At 42.4% G+C, this 24711-nt stretch overlaps 1 protein-coding gene across 2 annotated transcripts in view; it reads left to right on the top strand.

The window, feature by feature from the left end:
• Positions 1 to 20179: 20179 nt before the first annotated feature.
• EYA2 (EYA transcriptional coactivator and phosphatase 2) overlaps positions 20180 to 24711 on the top strand; it is an 87382-nt gene continuing 82850 nt past the window's right edge. Inside the window, exon 1 of one of the 2 annotated variants that reach the window (XM_014888950.2) lies at positions 20180 to 20427. Coding sequence is in view for 1 of the 2 variants with exons in the window: in XM_088174961.1 (XP_088031087.1) it covers positions 21740 to 21804 (65 nt within the window). In the remaining variant the exon portion in view is untranslated. Of the gene's footprint in view, positions 20428 to 21739; positions 21805 to 24711 lie in introns of those variants that run through there. The other variant, XM_088174961.1, reaches the window with a different exon arrangement.

The raw sequence follows: 24711 nt of genomic DNA, 5'->3' as shown, positions 1-24711 counted from the left end.
AAGTTTACACATTTCAGATATGGACTGGCTAACTCTCTTTGCAGTGAAACATCCATAATTTAGTTTAAAACCTCTCTTCTTTTTGCTGTTTATTAAATTCTACACATCTAAGATTTGTAATCAATTAAATAGTTTCAGTGAGGGTTTTAATCTTATGCTCAGGGAAAGTGAAAATTCAGCCCCAAAGAATCTTTAGTGAGACTGTATCACCTCCCTGTGCTTCAAGAACAACTGTGAAGTTTTCCTATTGGGTCAGTGGGATGTGTATTTAAATAAGGCTGGTGTCATCTAATTAACCCATGTAATCTAATTGCTACAAAGACTGGTATTCATTTATATAGTCCCCAAGTTTAATGGCTCCGTTTTGTTCTTTAACTCCTGTCAGCAGCAGCGTCCCTGCACCACACTGTATTTCTTCTCTCCAATTCTCCTGCAATGAGCCCTGCAGACCTTTTCCTGTTCCCCAACTCCCTGTTCTTGCTTATGTTTTGCTCAGGACTGGGCAGAGGCTTTCCAGCTTTGTTCTGGTCCTTGATTTACTGCTTTTCCTCCCGTGCACTTCGCAGTAACTTCCCCATGCTCGTTATTCCCATAGTATGAAGCACGTTCTAGAAAAGGCAGCTTTGTCAGTCAGCCACATGATGACGTACACTCTTGGCTTCAGCAGAGAAAAAACCTTCACCTCTTCTCTTCCCGTCCCAGCTCCAGCCCCTCTTCCCCAGCAGCCACATTACCTCACGGTTTCGGCAGCCCTCCTTCTGATCTCCCCTTCTCCCGTGACTGATCTCAATGCTGGCCAGGTAACTTTCCATATTAGCAACTAATCTCTCTGCTCCCACATGGCTGGGGTCAGTCATCATTTCCATGACTTATTTGTTTCAATATCCGTAAAAAGTGAGGAAGTCCTTGGCATCAAGTAGCTTTAAATGATGTCAGGGGTCAACTGTGTCTTTGTTCCACCTCCATGAATGTTCCCCATGCCTGTGCTCACCTCTGAGCAGTGAGCTAGGGGGTAACACAGGTGCCCTCTTATTTAATTTACTGCAGACATTATTATATTATATTCTTAGTAGCTCAGCTATTAATAATGAAGTCCCTTTTCTATCAGCCAAGCATGAGAAACGTCTGTTAGGAAGGTAAGTCTGGGGCTTACAGGGAAATCTGATAAAATACTGCCTCACTTCCAGAATCATCATGTCAGCAAGACTCAAATCTGTCTCAAAATCTGTATCATCCATGCAAGGTCACAAAGGCAAAAGAGGGGAAAATAGATATACAAAATGATCTTTAAAAAACACAGAGATCTGAGTAGCCAGAAAGCAGAAGCTCCATTGCTAAGGGAGGATGTAACTGGGTTTAACAGTCCAATCTTCTCAGGCCCATTAAACTTCACCTGTTTTTAAATTATTTTCTTATGATTCCTTACCCATTGCTGTGTAAGATCTATATATGCTTTTAGAAATAAAGTATATGTATCTGCCAGCATCTTGGGTCCTCAGTCCTCTAGACATGTTCAGAGAGAGACTGAATATATGACTAATGCTAATGCTTGATTAGCAAACTAATGCTCTCATGGAAGGGTAGCAAGCCACCACACAGAGAAAGTACTACATGAAACATTTAGAGACTGGCATGAGAAGATGATCTAATAGGCCTCTTAACATTTAGTTTTATTATTTATTGTAGCTAATTCATGTGCAACTTGAATGCTATAGTGTTAACATTATTTGAAAAGTCATAAATCTCTTTGATGTTAAGAGACTCATGCATATATATACAGAAAAATTTTAACTACTCTCCAGACATTTACAACCTAGCTATTGCACATAGCTTCAGAAAAGACTTTTTTTTTTTTTAACTGGAAGTATCACCGTCAGTTCCCATGCACAAATAGTTTGGACATGATATAATGACGACAGTGCTTCAGCCCAGGCAGCCCCCAGATTTCACAGATGTGGTGTGTAACTGGCTGCCACCCAAGTGGTGATACACTCCTGTCAGAGCAGTGCAAAGAGATTTCACCCAGACAGTCAGGCCAGCTTCTCCCTCAGACTGCAGAGTGCGAGCTGTGTTTGTCAGCACTGACCTGCATGTTTTCAGCAGCAGCAAAAACAGATGGGGCATCATCCACAAGTAGTACCAGCTGGGGGATCCTCTGAGACACAACTGTTTCCTTTTGTCCTTAGGGAAAAGGAAATACACAAAGAAACTATGGGAATAAATTCCACCTGCCGTTTAAAGACATGTTCAAGAGCTAATTAAGGCTCTTCTTGTCACAAGTCAGAAGGAATCAAACAGGAGGAGGAGCTGAGGGTCTGTGTAAGGTTTTCATCACATTAGGAAGCTCCAAGTGCTGCTTTTCAGATCCTGACATCCTGACCCACCTGGATGATGTCTCTGAAGCTTAGAAACACTGTAAAAATAACAACCTCACACACATTTCACTGAGAAGTTTTTGCCCCCTCCCTTCTTTTCAGCAAGGGCTTGACATTTGCTGATGTGGTGCCTGGATGTTCTGCAGTCCCCAGTGTGACTACAGCTCTGCCTGTGTCTAACTCATGCAGTTCAGAATTGTTAGTCTGCAAACACTCATCAGAGGCCTGTGGAAGCTGAGTAGCTGTCTTCTCTGCTTAGCTGTAAAAGGGGGCTGATAAGAGGATAGACTTGCAGAGTTGATGCAAAGGTGAAGTAATTGATTTTGAGAAGCATTCAGATATAATGGTGATACCACCATGGAGACGAACACAACTAAATTCACTTTCATATTCCAGCAGCATTGGAATAATGTGCAGTACAAAACATCTGGGACATTGTATTAAAAGGGATTAAAAAGTCCTGAATAGCCAGTGGATGAAGCAGGACAGGATGATGCCGTTGTGGTTTAACTGAATAAAGCATAGGGGAAAGAAAACAGTCTGCATTAAAATTACAACATTAATTCTTAACTATTCTAGTTTTTGAGTGCTTGAATGAAAAATTTCAGCATATTTTGATGCAACCAGTGAAAGTAATGTAACCAATTTTGTACATACCTTAATGATTCCAGTAGAAGTGCAGGTAGGTTTGATAGGCTGTATGTAATAGCTCTGACACTTTTCTCTTAGTTACACTATAGCTGAGAAAGTAGAGATACATGTGAAATAGATACAAACAGGCATCCATTTCACTTTCCAGCTCTGGCATTTAGAAGTACCTTGGATCTCAGCTCTGCTTCAAAGTTCCTGTGGAGCAGCTTCCCAGCTTTTTGCAGCTTCCCTGATAAATGCACTCACAGAAAATGCCTATAAGAAAACTTGATATTACGTGAAACTAATCTGGTTTCACATTCTGTCAAAATTTCCAAACCAAGTAACTCCCAGCTGAAAGATTTGTGTACCTGTGACCCATTCTTGTGTTGCCATGAAAACTGAGCAAAGACAGGAACAGATGCTTTAGACACACAAATGAGATGATTACAACAGTTTAAGCTAAGCTTAACCTCTGGATTTAGGCCTCATGGTCTGCAGCAGAGTAGACGCTCTTTCACACATATAAACTGAGAAACTTTTCTGCAAGGTCCTGGGAAATGAAACACAGAGCTGTAACTGGAATCTTCTCAGGTCTTTCTCAACATGGAGATAACACCCTCAATGCCAAACAGTGCATAAAGATTGTCAAACCAGGCTTTGGGATGTGTCCCCACAAACAGACACTATAGACTGCTGAAATAACCTGGACTTTTGTTATGAGTATGCAGAAATGGAGTCACAATTGCAGGAATTTTATTCTCACACATTCATCCTGCCTCACTCACCCATGAAGATGGTCACTGACCCCTGCACAGCCCCTTTCACACACACAGCTCAGCAGGCAGTGAAGATGGTGACCAAAGTGACCATTCTCTGATGTGTACATGGCAGCACTGGCAAACAGCCTTCTTGTAATTCACTCTTGGCTATGGCAGAGAAAGCATCTCCCTGCTGTGTGTTCCTGAGTGTCCCTTCTCCTGCCATCCCATGTCAGACCTGGGGACAAACACACCCTGTTCCTTCACACTTGGAGCAGCCCAGCCTGGGCTGGGGCTGAAACACTTCGATGGAGAAGATGAATTTTTTTAGTTAATTTTCACTTCCTGTAGGGTGTGCACATGAGAACCCATCAGTGTGGCAGTGGAGGCAGAACTAGTTTGGTTCTGTTTGGCTCTGAAAGCACCATCATGGAGTACGTATTCCTTCTCACTTTGCTTTCCATATAAAAACATATGTAATATACAAGTAAATACCATAACAAGATTTATATTATCAAGACCATAGTCTGGTTCGTGTGTGGGAGTTCCTTCAGCCCTATATCTTCATCGTGCATTACTTTGTTGGTTAAATTAGAATCTCAGCAATATTTATGGTAGTCCACTTCCTTTATGAGTTTAGAAAGGGAAATTCACTGAACTTGGATTTGTATCACTCAGTCTCAGTTTGCTGGTTCTCCATCGGTTTTTGCTCTTTCAGGCTAATAAAAGTAAAAATCAGTAAAAACTTATTTTTGGCACTAGAGACAGTGGATCTGCCTGAATACAGAAAAACAGGAGATTGACTGAAATGGTTCCATTATTACATGGTCATTTTGAATGTTGAACTTCACTTCAAGCCAAAGAACATGCTAAAGAAAATAAAGCTTGAATATATTGTTCCCACATTTGCAAACCACTAACATAGGAATATTTTTGAGCATCCTAAATATTCACCATTTTTGGCTATGACTTTATCTCAGTCACCATCTCCAATGCCAAGTTTATTTTTAAAGAGCAGTCTAGTTCCTGCTCCTTCAGGTTTCTGCAGACAGCTGTTTTGTTTTGCTCTTCCAATGCTATGAAAAATCTGTCATTCAGTATTTAATTCTAGCACCTAACTGCCTCTCTTGAGACAACAGAGGAGCCTCCAAAAACTATGAACCCATCAAGATCCCCAACTAGGATAAAAAACCCCAAAGTGAAGGTTAAAGCAAAACAGCAGGTCAGGAAGCTCAAAGGCTTGTAGCATTGATTTCTTTGGCACAAAAACCACTGGGTTAGTCCAGTCTGTCCTCTGATTTAAAAGGAATTATCCTGAGGTAAAAATAAAGGAATGCAGTGGTGAATCGGGCTCATTGTCTGGATTTAGCACGAAGCTGAGATGAAGGCACTGGGCTGCGTGTGATGCAAGGTGTAAATGAACAACACGCGTGAGCAAGGCTTGATCTGTTCCTTATGGTGTGTGCAAAACTCCTCTCGGTCTGCACAGCTCCTCAGGCCACACAACACTCGTCTGTTTTCTAATAAAAATATTGAGCTGATACATCAAGACCTTGAAAAACCATTGGAGCCAAGTGGTGCAATGAGACGCCATCATTTCTTTGTCAAAATTTGGAATAAGCCACTTTTAATGTGTGAGGGTTTAAGGCTACAAGCTCATATTTGTCAATATGTACTTGGAAGTGATTTGCTGTCCTTCTTCTACTCCTTCTCTGTGATTGCCCAACAACTGCACTTGATTTTTTCATCCCCTTTGAAGGTTTAAGGGCTGCTGTTGCTGTTTCCCCCTCCAAAGCAACTGCTGCTTTCTGCCCTGAATAAACTGCAGAAAACAAAGCTTTGGCTGGCCAGTCACACAGACTGTAGAGGTTCAGGTGGGGAGAGGTTGTGGGGAGAAACCAGGCTGGGCAAGAGCAAAGCTCATAAAGTCCTTAACATGGCTTTCAACAAATATTTCTCCACTGTGCTTTATATCCCTCAGGAAAGCTGTTGGCAGGTGACACAGCCTGACTCAGGCTGTTTAAAACTCCACTCTGTGTATCAGACATGAGCAAGGGGCTTATCAGACCTTCTGGGTATCCTGCAACAGGACAGCTGCACCCTCATGGTATCAAAGCTTGTCAATTAGACTGGCATTTTTGTGAATTGCCTCACACAACGAGCATTGTTTTAAGAGGGGCCCATAAGACAGAGATAGCCAGAGAAGCACCCACTGGAACACACAGAGCTTTTCCCCAAACATTGCAGTGTTTGGAGTTGTTTCTAAAGCACCAGCCCTAATGCTATGGCTCTAGATAATGAGATGTGACTTCATTTGAAACATGTGGAGTGCATTGAACACCATCACAACTATGAAGATAATCAAAACACCCAAAAGCTCAAAGAGCACATCACAATTGTTTTAGGCATCGACTGACCTTTCCTTACACTGGTGAAGGAATTTCCCTGTGATGCTGGGGCTGTGGGATTAGCAGCACAGTCTGACTTGCAGGGACCATGACCTGTACCCAAGTGTACCCATGACCCAGGACCAAGTGTACCCAAGACTCCCAGAGAGGCAGTGACACTTCTTGAAGCAGCTTCCTGCCTTTACAGAATACTCTTCTGGAGATTTTCATATCTCACTATAATCTGGCTGAATTTTAAACAGAAACTTAGGTGAAAAGGGGCTTCTCACTGTGTTTCACAATACCTGGCACTGGTTGTTCCAACAGTGAGCACAAACGCCCTAAGAAAAACACTAGTTCAGCCATAATTTCCTGTCTTTCTGTTTCTGCTTTTCGGGGTTATGCATACCATTACCCAGGGCTTAGCAGTGTTGTGAAAGACACTAACCAAGTGTAATGACTTGGGGAATTCAGCTCACTTTAGAGTTTCCAGAAATCTTTCTCCCCCAAGAAGATTTTCCAGCTATTTTATAGGCAGCAGAAGGAAAAACAGTTTGCCCAGACAGCAGCAGCGTGAGCTATCTTTGGATCCACGCTGTCAAATGCAGAAGGCATTGGCTGGGCAACTTTCAAAGTGTGCATACCACAAGATTTAATCAAGGAAACTCAAGTTCATGTCCTATTTTGCAAGAGGTATATTCCCCAAAAGGGCTGGGCATGCCTCCAGAGAAAACTCATCACTGCAATGGAGCAAAATTGAGATGGCAAATGCTTTAAGGTTGGAAACAGCCATGTGCTGCTCCTGCACTGCCCGGTGACCACTGGCCTGCAGAGCTGGGACCACAAACTGTGCCTGGGCTTTTGCAAACTGTGGGGCACTGGCACTGCCCTCAGCATTGTGTTCCTGGCAGCAGCCCATGCAAAGTCCCTTGGTGGATCATCTAAAAACACAAGAAGGCCATTCAGATTTGTGAAAAGTTGTGACAAGTGCTTTTTCCCTTTGTTAGGCAGATAACTTTGATTTCGAAATGTCTTTTTAACTAGGAGACAGACTAATTTGGGAATCCCATTCTGTCCCACAAATGACATTAGGAGTATACCAGCCCAACTAGAAAAACTGTCAACAACCAAGACAGAGAAGAACAGACAAGTTCTGTTATCCTTGATCACTTAAACTAACAGTTCTATAAAAATAACCCCATACAAGCAGACAGTTATTGAACAAGAAAATGATCAGTATTAAAATAATATTCAAATAGCATGAGAATCCCTCTTTTAGAATATCAAAAATTAATTCAAGTGTGATAATGATCAAAACTAATAAAGAGCAAAATAGGCTTCTTTTTAAAGGGAACACATCTGCTCTGCTTTGTTTTTTCCCTGATCACTGTGAAAATAGTAGGTTTTGCCTCAGGAGGTAGAAAAGGTTTCACTCCTCTAGCAATGCCTTCATTTTTCTTCTGACCCCTTGGATCATTTAATTGGGCTCCTTTTAAAGCCAGTCTGTAGGTAAACTGCATGCATAATTAGCCAGCTGCGTCCCCTGCCAAGAGTGTGTCATTTAGTATCTGTGAGTGCCAGCAGGGTCAGGCATGACACATGGAGCAGTTCTGAAAAGCAAACAACCTTCAGGTCCTGTCCATAAAACAGGGAACACGTTCAGGGCTCTATCGGGCTCTTTCAGCAGTTTCTCATGCATGACCAGAGGTGTGGATTTTATGTGCAACTCATAAAGAAAACTCTCCAATTTGCACGCCACAAGCACTAGCAGGTGATGGCTCAGGGTAGCAGAGGAGGTGAAAAAAACTTTGGCAAAGACATTAAACTGTGTCTGCATGTAAAGAATACTCTTTTCCATTTAGTGCAGGCAGCAGTTGCCTGTGATGGCTTAAGCAGCTAAGCAGCAAGTTAGAAATAGCTTTGTGAATCACTTCTTTGTATCCCAGAAGGACTAGCTCAGACCCTTCGGAAGGTGAAATTTTAGGAATCTACCTGTAAGTGCATTTTAATTTTAATGAAATGCTCTGGCAGGACCCACCCTTTGCTTTTCAGTGCAAAGGTGGTGCTTTGCACAGCTGGCAGGGAGTTAATGGTGCCTTGGCTATGTGGTGGCCCACCCTGGGTAGATTTTGGAGAAGGTTGTGTGTAAACTGAGCTCCAGGCATCTCTGCAGTCACTTGGAAAGCCATTGTAGTACCAGAGCTGCATTAGACTCTGCTGGGTGTTATCTGTGACTGTAGGGTCTGTAGCAGTGAGACACACAGATTTATCTGGATCTGATTAACAGAGAAACAGTTTTCTGACCACAGTAATCTCAGCATTATTATACCACCACTTCCATCAAGTCACTCTTCCCTGAAGTATCTGCCTTGCCTTCCATTCGTTTCCTTCCAAAATCCAAGTGAGACTCACATAGGTGCTGCAGTGTTACCTGCTTGCACACCGTGTGGAGCCATCAGACACCACCTATGTCAAGAGATTTCCATTTTCATCAGTCACCTCTGTTCTTCCCCTGGGTCAGCTGTGGCTGCCACTGAAGAATTATCCATTCCTTGAAGGTGTATTGCCAAGTCCTTTGTTGCTAAATAAATGCATTTTTGATGAGAACTTGCACTCTTCATGCAGAAAACTGAACGTGGAAATCACTCATAAAACCAGTGATTTAGATACGTAGTGACATTGCTACCCTGCTCAGGACAGTCCCAAAGTCTAGCCCCAGATGTGGATCCCAGCAGTTTTTACTCATTAAGCTCTCACATTGTGCCCCCTCCCTGCCCTGCAGCAGCTCTGTAAAACACCCACCCAACACGTGTGGGATTCCACAGAGCCACAAGTAAAGGATGAGCAGGGAATTCCTGAAGTATGCCAGGATCCCAGGATTTCCACACCACCTCTTACCACTGACATTTCCTTATTGTGGGCACTTCATAGGCCACTGCTCATATTTTCTGAGGGATGGGCAAACTTGTAGATTCAAAATATAAAGATCTGCAAGATCTGCCAAATCAGGAACTGCTACTTCTTTGTATTTTACTATTTGAATATTTCAGAGTTTCATTTCTGAGCTTTTCTCCACAAGTAGCAACACCAGTAGCTCGTCTGTGTGCTTGCTTATGTAAAATACATGGAAATGCTGACAAATTCATTGATTCCAGAAGCTGGAGATTTAAGAAAAACACCCGGTATTGTGAGACTCTCAACAGTCATAAGACTTTGATGTTTTGAATGATGGAGTTTCCACCACTTCCACTGGAGCCTAGTCCAAAGCAGGTCCCTGTATACTCATGTTGCTGTTACTCAGCAGTTTTGTATTTTCACTACAAAACCACTCCTTTCATATCATTCTTGACATCCCATACAGAGGAAATCCAGAGAATGGAGGTTTCTCAATTCTCCATAACACTTAGGAATATGAGATTAGTACATTCATGTGGTCCACTTAGGGTTATCATGATTGTCTTCAGGAAATGAAAGGGGCCTGAGTTTTGCACATTTCTGAGCATATATAAAAATAATTATTGGAAAAAAATCTCTCCAAACTTCTTGTTTAACAAAGAAGATATTGTTTGGAAGATAGAAAATAAATTAATTTTCTACTATGACCTCATTAAGATTGGATTTAAGTTCCAACCCAAAAGAATTTTAGAACAACATTAGTCTCCTGCCCTTAAATCTCCATCTATTGAAGCCGGTCTATTTATTAATTTCCCTGCTGGAGAGCATATTTTGACTGGCCTGTGAGCTGAGCAGACAGTCTCTCCCCAAAAGCTCACACACGAGGGCCATTTCCTTATTCATTTCTTCTCAGTAGAAAGGGTGTTTCCAGCCATATCATTTTTAATCAAAGCACTCTTGACTCAGACACAATTGTTCACATTGATGGACAGATGGGGATTTGATCCAGACCCAAGAAAACAAAAAGGCAGAAAGGGCAGTGCCTCTCTTATCTTCAGTGAATGAACAAGATTAACCATAACCTGTTCTCTTCTCACCATACAACAAATCCAGTGTGTGCTCCCAGCACAGCCACAGATTCACATCTTGTAATTTTTAATACAAGACATATACAGCCTGAGGGAACAAATTACTCTTCTGTATTCATCATGCTTCAGTGCCTTCAGAGGACTGCACTTGAGAAATACAGTTACTTGGCTTGGCAGAAAAAGCCTTTGAAAACAAAGGAGAGGGCTCTGTGATGAAAATCGAGTTCATCCCAAAAGCAACAAAAGAAAGCAGTTTGGGAAGCTGCACAGGCTCTGATGGAAAATTGTCCAGACACGAGTTCACTTTCTAAGTGGCACTGTGCAGCAAATTGGTTTTCTGTGCAATCCCAAAGCATGACTGTCTTTAAAAAGCCCCAACCAAAACACAGAAACCACAGTTCAGAATGGGCAAGGCTCTGTATCCCAGTTTTCCTGTTGGGAACCCGGAGCTGAGCTGATGGAATGAGGGAGCCCTTCTCTTCCTTCTCCCCTCTTCCGCCTGTCTGAAAAGCTCAGCTCGTCGGGAGAGGCACTGTTTTCTCATGTGAAAGTGCAGGAAGGCTGGGATCTCAAATGCTACTGAAATAAAAATACCAAAGGGAGATGAAAAGCGTGTGGGTCTCTATAAATAAGCCCAAGTGGGCTCGTTGTCTGATACCCTCGGCAGCTGTGCCACCCCTGTGGGCATTAAATCACAGCAGTGCTGCCTCCACACTCACTCTGTGACACTCACTCAAGAATCAGGAGATTTTTTTTAAATGTTACAGAGTTTGAGAGATCTCATTTATTTCATTTAGCATGAATTGGTTTGAGCTTATGAAAGCAATGAAAACTTACCCTGTCTCAAAAACCAGCAAACAAAAAAATAAAAAACCAAAACAAAAACCAAACAAACCAAAACCAAACAAAAAACAAGAAAGAAAAGAGATTTGTCTGTAATGGTCCGACTTCAGAAACATAAACCCAGAAACAGTAAATTCATTTTTACTGAGCAAGGAAATGGGAGCCTTTTTTATATTGAATATTTGACCAATCACATCAGATGCTCTGTTTGAATTCTTTCCCCCCCAGGCTTTTCCACATGAAGATTTCTATAGGACTGCAAATGTCAAATACAGAAAATGTTTCTATTTCTCTGCCTGCAGTAATCCTCACTAACCCATCTACAATACTTCTTTTTTATAAGTGCTCTTCATAAGAACCTTTTTCAAGAAAAATCCAATTACAAAGACTGCAGCTTTTCTGTTTCCAGAACTGTTTTCAAATATGATATAATTCTATTTCCATTCTAAATGGTCCAACTGAAAATATCAAAATATTGCTGCTTTATACTACATCCGTTCAGAACATAATTCTAGGTTTTGGCAACTGAACATTTTTGTTTTCCACCTCTGCTGGCAGGGCAGGAGGGTTTCCAATTTCCTAACTCTCTCTCTCTCTACAAAAACAAAAAAAAAAACAAACACCAAACCAATAGAGCTTGTAAGAGGCATGAAAAGAGAAGTAAAAAGGTTAAATAAAATAAAGAGTCATATTGCTTTGCCTAGGAGATGCAAATAGTGTTTATTTACCCCCTTTGTCTCCAAAATCTTCATAAGATTAAATTAGAATGGCATTTTCGAACACAACCTTTTTTTTTTTAATTATTGAATTGAGATTTTCATATGCAATAAAGTCCAACATTCAAGTGCAAGATATAGTCCCATTTTCTCTTTAAAAAGTAGCTATTTCTAGACAGCTCTCTTCTTAAACAGTTCCACGGGTTTGGGAACAATGCAGGTTGTATTTTCCAGTTTACAAGTAATAAAGTGTAACTTCCAGGAAGGAAACCCAGGATAAAGTATCCTGTCATCTCTCCGTGCAGTGTCTGGTATATTCATTTGCAGAACAAAATATGCAAAAATAAAAAGAGACCAAATCAAATGTCACTTTAGTGCAGACACAATTGCATAGGTAATGATAATACCTTGTTGTTAGCTTGTGGACGTGTTACTTTTTCTCTAAGTGCAACATTTTTCAGGCTGTTCTGAAAATCTGAATTCACATACAGCCAAATTACCTTGGGTATCTTCCTTGCTAAGAATTGTCATAACAACAAAGAAAAGACATATACAAGAGTTTACATGTACAGTGCCTATTAACACAGACTTTAAAAAAAATATAGCAAAATTGTAAATATGCTGTTCCCTGCAGTGGATTTGATTTTGCCTGGCCTGTAACTAAGGTCCCTTGATACTCCAGTTTTATGAGGGTGTGATGTAGTGGTAAATCAGGGCCATACTGATGATCTAAATCAGAATAACCAGCATGTTTTTCATTTCAGAAGGAAAAAAAAAAAAAGAAAAAAAAAAAGGTTTGTGAGAGAAAGTTTGCCAGTTTCAGCACTTCCTGGCCGCCAAGAACATTTACTGAAAATCAATGGTCTGTCCAAAACCTAATGTGAGCAGGAGTCATAGTGCAGCTGTTCAGAATCTATACTGCTTCCTAGGCAAAGTTTCTAAGCCCTTTCAGTCCTTTAGAATAATAAAAATGATTAATGGTCTCAAACACTGTGAACCAAGTGTTTTGAAGTGTAACCTGCTACTTGTAATGCACTCAATATTTCTGATCTGTATTGTACTGGCACACGGCACCTCTGGAAGTCAATGTTAAAATGGGCAACGTTTGAAATGAATGAAGAGAGGCTCATGAAGCCTGGTGGCAAAATAATTTTCTCCCAAACCAAGATATTATTTCCCATCAGTTCATAAAGGAAAAAAAGAAAAAAAAGCAGTGACTATAAATATATATAAATACCTATTATTTTCTATAAAGGTGTTCTAAGAGAGCAATGTGGGTGCCTCATAATGCAGAAGGAAAATGATCCATCTCATTCAGCTCTCTAAAGAGACAACAACTCGCTTTGGAGAAAAACAAATTGGGTCTTCTCACAGACTGCATGCAGCACAAAGAGGCTCAAAGACTTCATGGAGCAACTTCCTCCATCTGGGCCTTCCCCATTCGTGGCCCAGCTGGCCACAGCCCTTGCCATAAGCCAAGCCTTAGAGCCAGTTTGGTCAATGCCAAGAGTTGGTAGAGTCACATCCATACAAGAAGCCAGCGAGGCACAGAGAATGGAGGGTGGCAGAGACAGCAGGGCAGTCACACAGGTCACCATGGGCACTCTGCTGGGCACCAAACCCATCCCAGCTGCCACCCACCCACCTGCCTGCCCGAGGCTGCAGTTGCACAAGAAGTCCCTTGGCAGGGCTGGACTCAGCCCAAGCTGAGCCTGTTTGCTCATGCCCTGCACCAAACTCAAGCAAACAAATAGATTCATTTGGACCACAGCTATTTCCAGATACTGGCAGTGCCCTGGATGTAATGAGTCCTTGACTGCTCTGAGCAGCCTCACCTGAGCCCAGCCCCAGCCCCAGGCCCAGGAGCTCTGTTTAGGCTCAGCCCCAGGGTAGCGAGTCCCTGTCTGGGCTAGAGGCATTTGTGTGTCCAGCCTGGAGTCCAGGGTGAACTTTGCTCCTGTGCTGTAGGTTGTGTGTCTCTGGTCTCCTCTTTGCCCCCACCTGAGTGGGTTCCCTGGCGTTTCTGGTTCATTGCTGCTCACATCTGGGGTCCTAAACAGGCCCCACTGCTGGCACCCATCACTGCCTGTGCTGCAGCCACGCTTGGCTCCTGGGCCCCCTCCCCTTAGGAATCTATTGGCATTTGCTGCTCCCTGAAATATAACATTTAAGTGAACATTTGTTAGAGATTGGAAAATATCTACCAAATAGAGTGGAACAAGAGAAAGCTTGTTCACTGCATTGGCACTTCATCCTGGCTACCTGTACTCCCCTGTCTTCTTGTTGGGTGCACTAGAAGCTTGGGAAAGCATTTTAAGGAACAGTCAGTTAATGTTTACAGAGGGGTAATGTGCCAAGTTCTTTTATAAAACTTTCAACTCTAAATTTACAGGCCTTATATGCAATATTATTTTGGGGACAGCATATTGTATTCATTAGATATTTAAAATGGTATAAACAAGGCGGTAGAATACTCAAATTGCTGCAAGCCAGATGGAGATCTTATCATAATACCTCCCACAATTCAGAATTACTTTTTTTTTGAAGTTTCTCTGCTCACAGCCTAGCAGAGGAGTGAATCTCCTGGGTCAGCACTGATCTGGGCTGTGTAGGGCAGAGTTGCCTATCTCCTCTCTGCCAAGGAAGGACATGAAGTGCTGCTCCTCTGCACAGGAGCAGAAGAGGCACATAGGCTTAAACAAAAACAAAGTAAAAATTAGATCATGCAAAGTCACATTTTTGGAGCATAAGGGAACATTTTAGTCCAATTATCTTCTTGAGCACAGAAGGAAAAGGAAACATTTTACTAAAGTCAGTTTTTAAAAGAATTATCCTAGGTAAATTGATCTGCAGAGAATTGCCCTCAAAATAAAAATCATGTTAATTTCCTTGCTTTACACTCCTAAAGGGTGACCAATGAGTTATTGGAAGGGTGCATGGAGCTCTTGGCCTCACAGATTGAGGATGGGTTTTATTCCTGCCTGTAATATGGATTAATAAAACACAAAGGATCTATGTCATAATAAACAGGAAGGGAATTGTTGCATGCTTGATCAAAAAACTGAGAATAGATTATTAGTGATTTTCTAGCACTGACTGACTAGATCTGATCTTCTTGAATTTCATTGCATTTGCACAATAGCTAGAAAAGAGCACTTTTAAAATTTGGGGTAGATCTTTATAGTTTGTAATCCCAAGCAATATTAAATGCAGTACAAGTTACACTCTGGAAGCAAATCTTTGGTACATTCCACTTCTTCCAGCATCTCCCCTTTCATTAATTTGTGAAACAAATTAAAAGTCCAATGACTACTAATGATGGAAAACTGGCAAAATGCTCTCAGGCATCTATTGTATTGTTTCAAAATACTTAACAGCCGTGGTTTGGAGCAATTTTTAAAATATTGTGTTAAATTTCTAATTAAAGTTTTGCGGAAGCCAGATTGGCTTATCTGAACAAAGAGATTGGTTTGGCAGAATTGACTCATGGTCATTCTACCTGACAGCATTCCCTTTTGTGGGAATGTAACTCTTACTGTGAAAATGTTGTACTAAGCAAACCTTAGTTCCGCTCGTAAATCAGTTTGATGAAAGGTTTGAAAGCCTGTTTCTATGGTGCAGTTAAATTACACTCAAAAGTACAACTGAATTTGTCCCTACTTTTCCATCAAGTGTAATGTGACTTAAAGAAACGTTCTTTAAAGATAGAGAACAATTTAGAAAGCCAGATGAGAATTCCTGAATGAAAGTAGATAGAATTTAGGTAAACATTCTCCAAGTTTAAAATAACAGACTGAAGCATTTGTCTTTGATTATCAATTTTAATGTACATAATAATGAGACTCATTCCCACTAGGACAGGCATGCTAAAAAAGTTTTGGAGTGCTTGCATTCCAATTCCTAAAATCAAACTCTTCCTTGGAGTCAAAATCCTATGTAAAGCTGGAAGAAGAATGGCTTTTGATTCCTATGTGAATGAACTTCCAAAATACTTGAAGTTCTACAAGATAAATGCAATGAAAGATTTCTGGGAGACAGCTCAGGCTCTCTGTACCAGCAATGCTGCTGAGTTGCTGCTGCAGCCGCAGCCAGGGCATTTTGATGTTGTTGCATCAAAAATTCAGCTTTTCTTGGCTTACAGCCACCTAGAGAGAGATACAACTTTATATGGATCAGAGGCAACTTCAGTGACGGACCCAAATTATGTTTTGCCTCATGCACACTGCTGCAGTCATAATGAAACAGAGCCAGAAGTTGTAATTCATGAGTAAGTTTGCCAGCCTATGGAATACAGAAGACTTCCCTGAGGAGGAAGCTGATATCTACAAAAAGTTTCATCTGACGTGTAAAGAAAAAAAATTTTAAAAAGCCAAGGACCCATGAGAAAATAACTGCACAAATCCCTTCCATTTTCACTCACAGCCACAGGAGTAGACCATGTGTCTTCCTTTTGGATCACCAGTACATACGAGTTTCAAAGGAAATGTGCTTTTATTAAAAGTTAATACAAGTTTTATTCATCTGGCTTTTGATGCACACATTGATTAGAACTGAAAATTGATGATTTCTCAGCTCTGCTCTAGTGTAAAAAAATCCCCCCAATCCTGCACCTCCTCTCCAAATGGATCAATGTCCGAATTCTTCCTAGTGATTTTTTTTTTTATTGCTGGTAATTGAAATAACATCAAACCTTAACCTTAAAATATTGCTTTAGCTCAGTGTCAGGTTTTCAAATCTCTCCTGCAGACCATCATTCCTTCCACCAGCAGAGCCACGGCATTTCCCATATTCCCATATTCAGATCTAGGTTTGTAAATGCACATGGCAAAGTGGGTCAACAGGAATGATGTATTTGCATATAATGCTCCACGCAGGTAGCACAACACAAGAATTTTTAGTCTCAAATTATGTTATTAAAAGAGGTCTCAAAAAAAAAGCTCATGAAGATAAAGACTAAAGTGGTCATAATACTTGTTTTTCATTTTAATACCTTTGTATGCAAACTAATTGCTTTTCAGCTGTGCTCAAGGATGAAATTTGGTTTACTCCTATTGTTAGAGATGCTTGCAGTAAGAGTGGCAGGATCCCAGCCTGAAACAAATCACACATTTTCTGTCAATGGATGTTTTATTTGTGATTTTGCATTGTCTGCATAGTACAAAATATTTTTCTGCTAAAGCATGAGGAAACAGGAAGGATGAAGTACAGGGATCTACTGTTTCTACAGGAGAAATTCCAAGCAAAATAGTGGGAGAGTATAAAAAAAAATAAAAAAGGAAAAAATTCTGGGTTTTTTCACTTCAATCCAGTAGTGGAAATTGATTAATGAAGCCCGTCTGCAGCCTGTACAAAGGGCCAAATCTTCAGCTAATATTAAATAGCAAACTTCTACTTTTGAAAACCAGAAAGAGGAAGGGGACATAAAACTAAAAAACAAACAGGCATACTTGATCATTTAGTGGTGAATAGATCAGGCACTCTTCAGTTGCAGGGTTTTATTTTTGTGCATTGTGTCAATGATTGGAAACCATATGTTTTAAGCCCAGCTTCAATAGTATCAGTAGCTACAGTCCTGCTCTCAGATTACTTTTTACTGCCTGCCTAATTTTGGGCTTTAATAGCTAACATGCACTTTGTTTATCAGTTACAAATGTTCTGAATGTTGATGAAACAGGCTAAACAACACATATTGGCTTATCATCAATACCAAAGACTGAGATAAAATGTGTTTAATGCTGTGGCCTGCGACTTTGCAAACAAGGAGTTCTTAGAAATAAGAGTAATAATTCCAGAATTGATGGCTCTGGTTCTGAATGTGAGATGCTAGCACTCAGATCCTGACACAGCTCTTGTTATCCACAGAAAAATCCATCCTAAAAGGAGCAGAGTCCTTTGGGACCAAAAATGCAACCAAGTACAGCACAGTTAAGCCCCCTCGGATGGCACAGTCCCATATGAAATGCTTTATTGCACTGGGGGCAGTCTGGTGGTATTCAAATTAAATATATTTAAAGTATTTCCAGAATCAGACCTTGGTATCTTGCACTAATACATAAAATAGGTCATTTTTACATAATTATGTTCAGCTATACAGCAAAGAAATTTAAAATAGTCTCTAGATTATGTTATTTATCCTCTAATTACTTGAGGACAGAGTACCTCTCCTCTGTTTTTGAATTACTGCATAAATTAACAATGTTCTAACAATAACAGCAGCAGCAATTCAGGACATTTACAAGAGAGAAAGCAACCATTAGCCTTGAGAATGAAATTTCACTGGAATCCACAAAATAATCTGTTAGGAAATATTATGGTTGCCAACTTTCGCAATTTTGTTGGAAGTCTTCTAAAATGTGAGGGTTGGGGTGTTTGGGGTTTGTTTTTGTTTTTTTTCCCCACAAAGCCTGAGCTCTGGCATCATGTGAAAACATGAAAATGTGAGATTCCCAGTTTTAATTTTAGAAGACAACTAAGTTACTCAGCATTGTGGTTGCAAAGAGAAATTGAAAACATGAACCCAAGGACCAGAGAACAATTAGGAAGAGCCCAAAATGCATTACTTTTAAATTATTACACTTTGGAAAGCGATTTCTGACTTGGGGTGTTTCTATGCTCAGGGTTAGCTATACTCAGTAAATAAATCCTCTGTATCCTTTCTGAGGACTTCTCACCTTGGTTTGTGAACAGAGGGTGACATCACATCTTAATTGTCATGGAGGGTGCTGAAGTTCAGTACTGGCTCATTTCTTGTGTTTGAAAACAGAACCAGTTGTTTGTACCGATGTAGCTCTCTTCATTTTGACAATGAGGTGAACAGCAGAAACTGGTAATATTTCTTCAAGGGAAATACATTTCCATAGTAACAAAAATTTGGGATTTAGCTCTTCACCTTCTCCTCAGAGAGGGTGAAGTGTGGCTGTCCCACACTGGGATAAACCCTCTGGAGTGCAGGCTGTGGCAGGAAACAGCTCCCCATGCTCCCTAAGGCCAGGGTATTGTCTGGCTGCTCAGGTGCCAAAGGAGGACCATCATCACTTAAATCTGTGCAGGACCCTGGCACCCAGCCCGATGATTAGGAGCACTCCCATTTGGTGCCTATGTGGGGATTTCTGCACTGTGTCCATTTAGTCTTTGAGTTTATTATATGTGGGAATGAGCACAGAGTAACAAGTCAAGCAAACCACCTTCTAAACCTGCCTTGGTTTTTGACCACAAAAAATTCCACTGATCTGAGAAATCCCCGGCATTGTGTGGCTGATGATGCCCCAGCTTGATGAAATGGAGACTTTTATCAAGGCAGCTAAGAGGACTGGCTCCTGTGTCTCACCTTGCAGCCTGTACCCCATGCAGCTGTCTGACCCACACACACCAACCCACAGTCTCACCAATGGGGCAGAAGCCATATTATTCCCTTGCCTTTCTAAATGGCTTTTAAGATCTACAGGTATTTTCCTGGATACTAACAACGATGAAAATATTTAAAATTCCAAATTGAAAAAATATCCTTTTTCTTCCTCTTCGCCCACCCTTTTCCCACTGTGCCTTTATTACTTTTCTAAATACTGCATACAATGTTTTGGTAAATAAGAAGGATATTAGCGTAGACAAATAATGTTTACTCACCAGCTCAAGAAAGGTGTTTCTGGCACTGATTCACAAGTTACTCACAAGTTACAAAAATTACTTATACTGAAAGGGACAAGGAGTGTCTTTTTGTGTGCAGGGTGCTGAACAAACAATGAGGTCCTGGTCCCTGCCTGGCTTGCCGTGGCATTACCACAAACAATACTAATTCTTAAATACCTGCCTGACTTTAAGCACTTAGGTAAATAATTGTATTGATTGTTGTAGGCCTATTCACATGCATAAAACTAAGCATATATTCAAATACGTTGTGAAATCAGGGGTCGGAGGAATTTTGCAAGCAAGGCATTTTTAGATACGAATTTACTTGTTAAAACCAGCTTCAAAAGGAGCTAATGTGGCAATCAGGCTTTTGGGCACGGCAGGGGGAGGAAGGAAAAGATTTATTTTCAAGATGGATCCAAGGACTTTCTTGTACTTCGGAGACTCCTCACCAGAACCACAATTACAGGTGAGAAAGGCAGCAAGGAAGTCCCCCCAAGCAGTGATTGCTCAGAGTTTAATGTGAGAGCAGTGTAAACTCAGAACTGCAGATAATCCACGGGGAAATCAGGGGGTTAGTGCCGAGAACTGATGGGGAATAACAACTGAAAGAGCTTTGGTTTTTCTAGGCTGGCGGGAGGTAGCTCATGCTAGGAAGCCTGCCAGCTCCAAACTGATGCTGGGAGCTTTGTCTCCTTTGGATTGTAGGAACACACTTTGCAGTCAAACTGATCTGAGAGATTTTGATAGTAAAAACAGCTGTCTCGTTGCAATGATGTTTTTGTTCCATTGTCAAAATTTTGAGTTAAATCCATGAGTGGGCTGCAGCTTGTTCAAACCCTGAACTCAACACCCTTTGTGCTCCTTTGGCTTTTCCACTGCGGTGCATGGGATATCTCCTTCCTGAGGAAAGGGCTAGGTGTAATAAAAGCTGTCAGGACAAGGAATTGCAGGTCTCCTCTGAAGCCTCCCCAGTGCTGGAGAGACAGAACTGGAGAGCTGAGGTCTGTCCCAGACTGGTGAGAAGGGGAATAAGGAGGAAGAGCAGCGTGTGGAAATGAAACACTCCAATGCTGCTGTGGCCAGGCTGCGTCCCCAGCGAGCAGGTATGCTGGAGGAAGGGGGAAACTGTTTGGTACCTGAGCGGGGATGAGGCCAGCACGGGCAAGGGGAAGCTGTTTGTGGGGTGTACAGCACAAGGGAATTCAGGGAAGGGGCATGTGGTGGGATGTCCCAGCCCCATCTTCCCAGCATAAACCATCTGAAGGTGCCTCCTGCCCCTCTCTTGGATGTGCACACAAGCAGATGACGTGAATGATTGAGGTGCCCAGCACATCAGGCAGGAGCACAGGGGGCACATGCCAGACTGCCTCTGTTTTTGTGCTGACATGAGATGGGACAGCACCTCTGTACGGCCACAAATCCATTCTGTGTCGCTTGAGGTGATGGGAACTATGGGCAGGCTGTCACCCTCTGGGGAGCCAGGAGCTGTGTGGTGCTCGGTGAGTGCAGAAGGGTGGCTTGTGTGAGTGATGCTGCTTCTACAGGTCTGCAGGACCCATGGCTGTGTGGCACTGTGCGTGTTAAGACAAAATAGATGTCAACAAAAGCCCTTCCTTTGAAATTGACATTTAAAAATTGTCACTAGAGATCCGTAACACAAGGACTGTAGTGAAAGTGACTATTTTCATGGAAACAGAGGCTACAGACAAGGTGGTATTCACACGGTATTCAAAGGTCCAAGTTCTACGGGACGAATTTCTTTCAAGGACCGGCAGCTCGTCGAACGCTGATAGCACCAACACAAAACCATAGGCACGGGCGGGAGCGAGCGCGGGCAGCGCGTACCTGCGGCCGGTGAGAGCGCTGCCCGGCCCGCCCCGGGAGCGCCGGCTCCGCGCTCCCTGCGGCCCGGGGGGCGCGGGCAGCTCCGTGACAGCGGCGGGGGCAGCCGGGCGGCCCCGGGAGCCGCGGGAGGCTCCTCCTCCGGCCCGGCACCGCGGGCAGCGCGGGCAGCGCGCCGCGGCCCCACGCGTGTGCGGTAGGTGCGCCCCGACGGCGGCGGCAAGGGGACAGCCCCGCAGCGCTGCGAGGGGCCGGCGGCCTCGGGCTCGGGCTGCGACGGGGGGCGGAGGGCCGGGAGTGCCGGGCGAGCAACAGGTCAGAGGAGCCGGGGGTCAACCCCCCGCGCCGTGCGGTGCCGTGCGGTGCCGTGCGGTGCCGTGCGGTGCCGTGCGGTGCCGTGGTGCGGTGCAGCCGTGGCGCTGCGCTCCGCGCCCCGCGCAGCCCGCGGGCGGCTCCGGCGGGAGGCGCGGCGGGGAGGGGGCGGTGGGCGCGCCCGGGGCGCAGCGCGGAGCGCGGAGCCGCCGCCCCGCTCCGCTGCGCTCCGTTCCGCGGGCATGCGCGTCCGCCTCGCACATGCTCACTGCGCCCACGGCGGGCGCGCACACTCCGCAGCGCCGCGGCTCCGCGCTGCACCGCCGGTGAGTGGGGCGCGGGATCTGCGCGCCCGCGGACGGGCCGCGGCTGGGGCTGCCCGGCGGGTGCGGGGCTCCGCGGGCCAGAGCGCTCCGCGGGCGCGGGGCGGGGGCGCGCAGCCCCGGAGCCGTCGGGGGGCGCGGGCGCGGAGCGGCTCCGGGGCGGCGGCGGGGGGGGGGGGTCCTGAGTGCGGAGCTGCGAGCGACAATTAGCTCCGGGAGTTAATTGCTGCGCGGCGTGCGCTTCGGTTTTACCGTCAAGCGAGCCCCGCTTATTAATTATTTTCAAAGCTGAAGCGTGCGTTTAAATAAAATGAGCCGCCGCACTTTCCCGCGGCTGCTTCTGTAAGGAAGACTTGTATGTGATTTATGCAGTTTAAGTAAACTTTTCTGAGTGTTGTGCTTGAGGCCAGTGAATGGCCTCTAAAGGAAATTATTTATGGTACACAGCTACTGTTGTTCAGACATTTCAAATAATGATATATTCTGTTGTATAAAGTTGTGATTGCTAAAATGCATGTAGTGAACCAATAAACAGTTTATTGGTCTGTATCAAATATTAACAGAAATTGTGTTCAGAGCAGTATCAAATTCACGCATCCCTGAGCGCCGTTAAAGGCAGTGGCAGGAATGGTTTATTGTTTAGTCTCTCTTATGGACTTCATTAATTTACTGAGAATTTCTTATCTCTGCAATGCCATCCGTGGAAGGGTCCCTCCCCTTCCTCTCCGGCAATTTATTGAGAAAGCATGTCTAAATTTCTTTATGCTAGTCCACATCTGTGTGTATTAGGGCAATCTGGTCCACAAAAGATGGCATACATTTAAACTGGTAATTCTGTATCTAAACTAATGCTTCTTCTTAGATAGTTTCATGCACTTAGCATTGCATTGTTTTGTTGCTTATTGCTTCAGACAGGATAAATTCTTTCTCATCATCCTTTTTTATGTGGGGAAACTGTTTCTATTCCTTAATAAAGCTGAATTTTTATTTCTGCTTTGAAATTGAATGCATCTTGTGGCCTCAGATGTAACACAAGCAAGTAGGAAAGACTTGCAGTACAAATGCCTTGAAAATAATCAGTACTCATAGCTTTAGAGATATTCCAGAAACTTTTAAAGCATGTTTTGAAAATTCACTTGAAATGTTACAGCAGCTGATAACTTAATTGTTCTAACTTAAAACTCTTAAATTAAAAAAAAATCTAAATGTATGGTGTAAAATTTAATAGTGAAGTTACAGAGTCAAATCGTCCACGTAATTCTTGTGCCTTTTCTACTCACCAACAGGTCAAAACATTTGGCTAAATAACAAGTGGTGTATGCTTTTGGTTTTACACTCATCGATTTGTTTTCTTTAATTTGTTTAGCCCACTACTCTCAGCTCATTTTCTTTTAAAATAGTTCGTGGAGACTCGATTCCCAAGACTCGCTAATCTTATCATCATTATTTGGTCAAAATTTTTGAAATGGGTTCCTATTTCAAATACCTCACGACATTGGCAGTCTTAGGTTCCATTAGAAAAGCTTCATTAGGGAGAAATAAAAATGTTGTTGATAACTCCCTCTCCAACAATAAGCCCTGTATTCAACTCCACGGTGTGTGCGGATATGCCTTGAATTATAAGAAAGAATTAAACTCAGGTATTCACACAAAGAACTTGATCTCAGAGTATCACTTAAAGAGTTTCGCGTGTTGCTGTGCTATGTGCAGCTGGTTAATATACTTTTCTCCTTTTTCCCTCCGAAATTGTAATAATTTAGCTATTAATCCTGCAAATATTAGTTGCATGTTTAACTTCAAGCCTGCAAGGCGTTGGGCTGAAGTCTGCGTGGCTGTGTTTGTGTGTCACTGTGTATGTGTACACACTGCTGACAAAGAAAACAATTAAAGACGTTACTAATTTTCTGCTGTCTTCCCAACTGTTATTTATGACGTGTAGTAGTACAATAGCTATTCTGAAATCAGCTATAATTCTCTTCAGTAAGATTTGTTTCTTCTGTGCCAAATTTTGTAGTAACCAGATGGTCCTAAGGTGTCTTCAGCCGGAGCACAAGCATGAACAGTGCTGAAGACTAATTATTCCTTGCAGTAAATTCCTTCTGCAATAAATTCACAGGTTGTTAGACCTAATCTGTGGAAATGATTGTTAAGATTACTTACGCAGTGAAAAATGCTTTTATGAATCTGTGAAAACTAGCAGAAGTTCTTAGAATGCTAAGAAAATATTTTTGAGTCAGTTTTGCCTGGCTGGGGTAACTTTTATTCGGGACAAACTTAAAGGTTGCTGCAAATTCAAATCCTTTTCATAAGCCGTGGAACGCTGCAGTTTTAATATGAAGATTTTAAATGTATCCTGTAAGTGGAGGAGTGATTTGGTAGACCATGTAGGGAAATCTCATACTGCCGTTCCCAGTGTATAGTTAGTTTCCCTGTACCTTTGTATTTTTCACAGCAATAGCAATATACATTTGATTAGTGCATGAAGGAGTCTTCTGGATTAACAGGTTATTTTCATTAAATTTCACATTGTACTGCACAGTACAGAAAAATAGTTAGGAACAAAAAATGTATTCAGAGTTATTAACAATGGTATAAACTGAAGTAAAGCCATTCAGGCTTAAATACATCCTCCTTTTTGGTGGCTTAATTTAGTAAAAAATTCAAAGTTTGTGGGGTTTTTTTTGTATATGTCTACAAAAAACAAAAGTAAGTATACTTAAACCTCATGGCATTTTGCTCACTTTGATATGAATAGGGAGAGCTTGTCAAATCTCTTTCCCTTCCTTTTCTGCTGAAAAGCCAGAAAGACCATCCTGGTTGGGACTGTTCATTAAGAGATCCCATCAGAAAACAATTGTTTCATGGCAGTCAAATTCTTAAAACAATACTTCATCTTTATTTGCAGATCTT

The sequence above is a fragment of the Sturnus vulgaris genome, chromosome 17 (assembly GCF_052056855.1).
Source record: "Sturnus vulgaris isolate bStuVul1 chromosome 17, bStuVul1.hap1, whole genome shotgun sequence".
Taxonomy (NCBI): domain Eukaryota; kingdom Metazoa; phylum Chordata; class Aves; order Passeriformes; family Sturnidae; genus Sturnus; species Sturnus vulgaris.
This window is presented reverse-complemented; position numbering and strand designations above follow the sequence as displayed.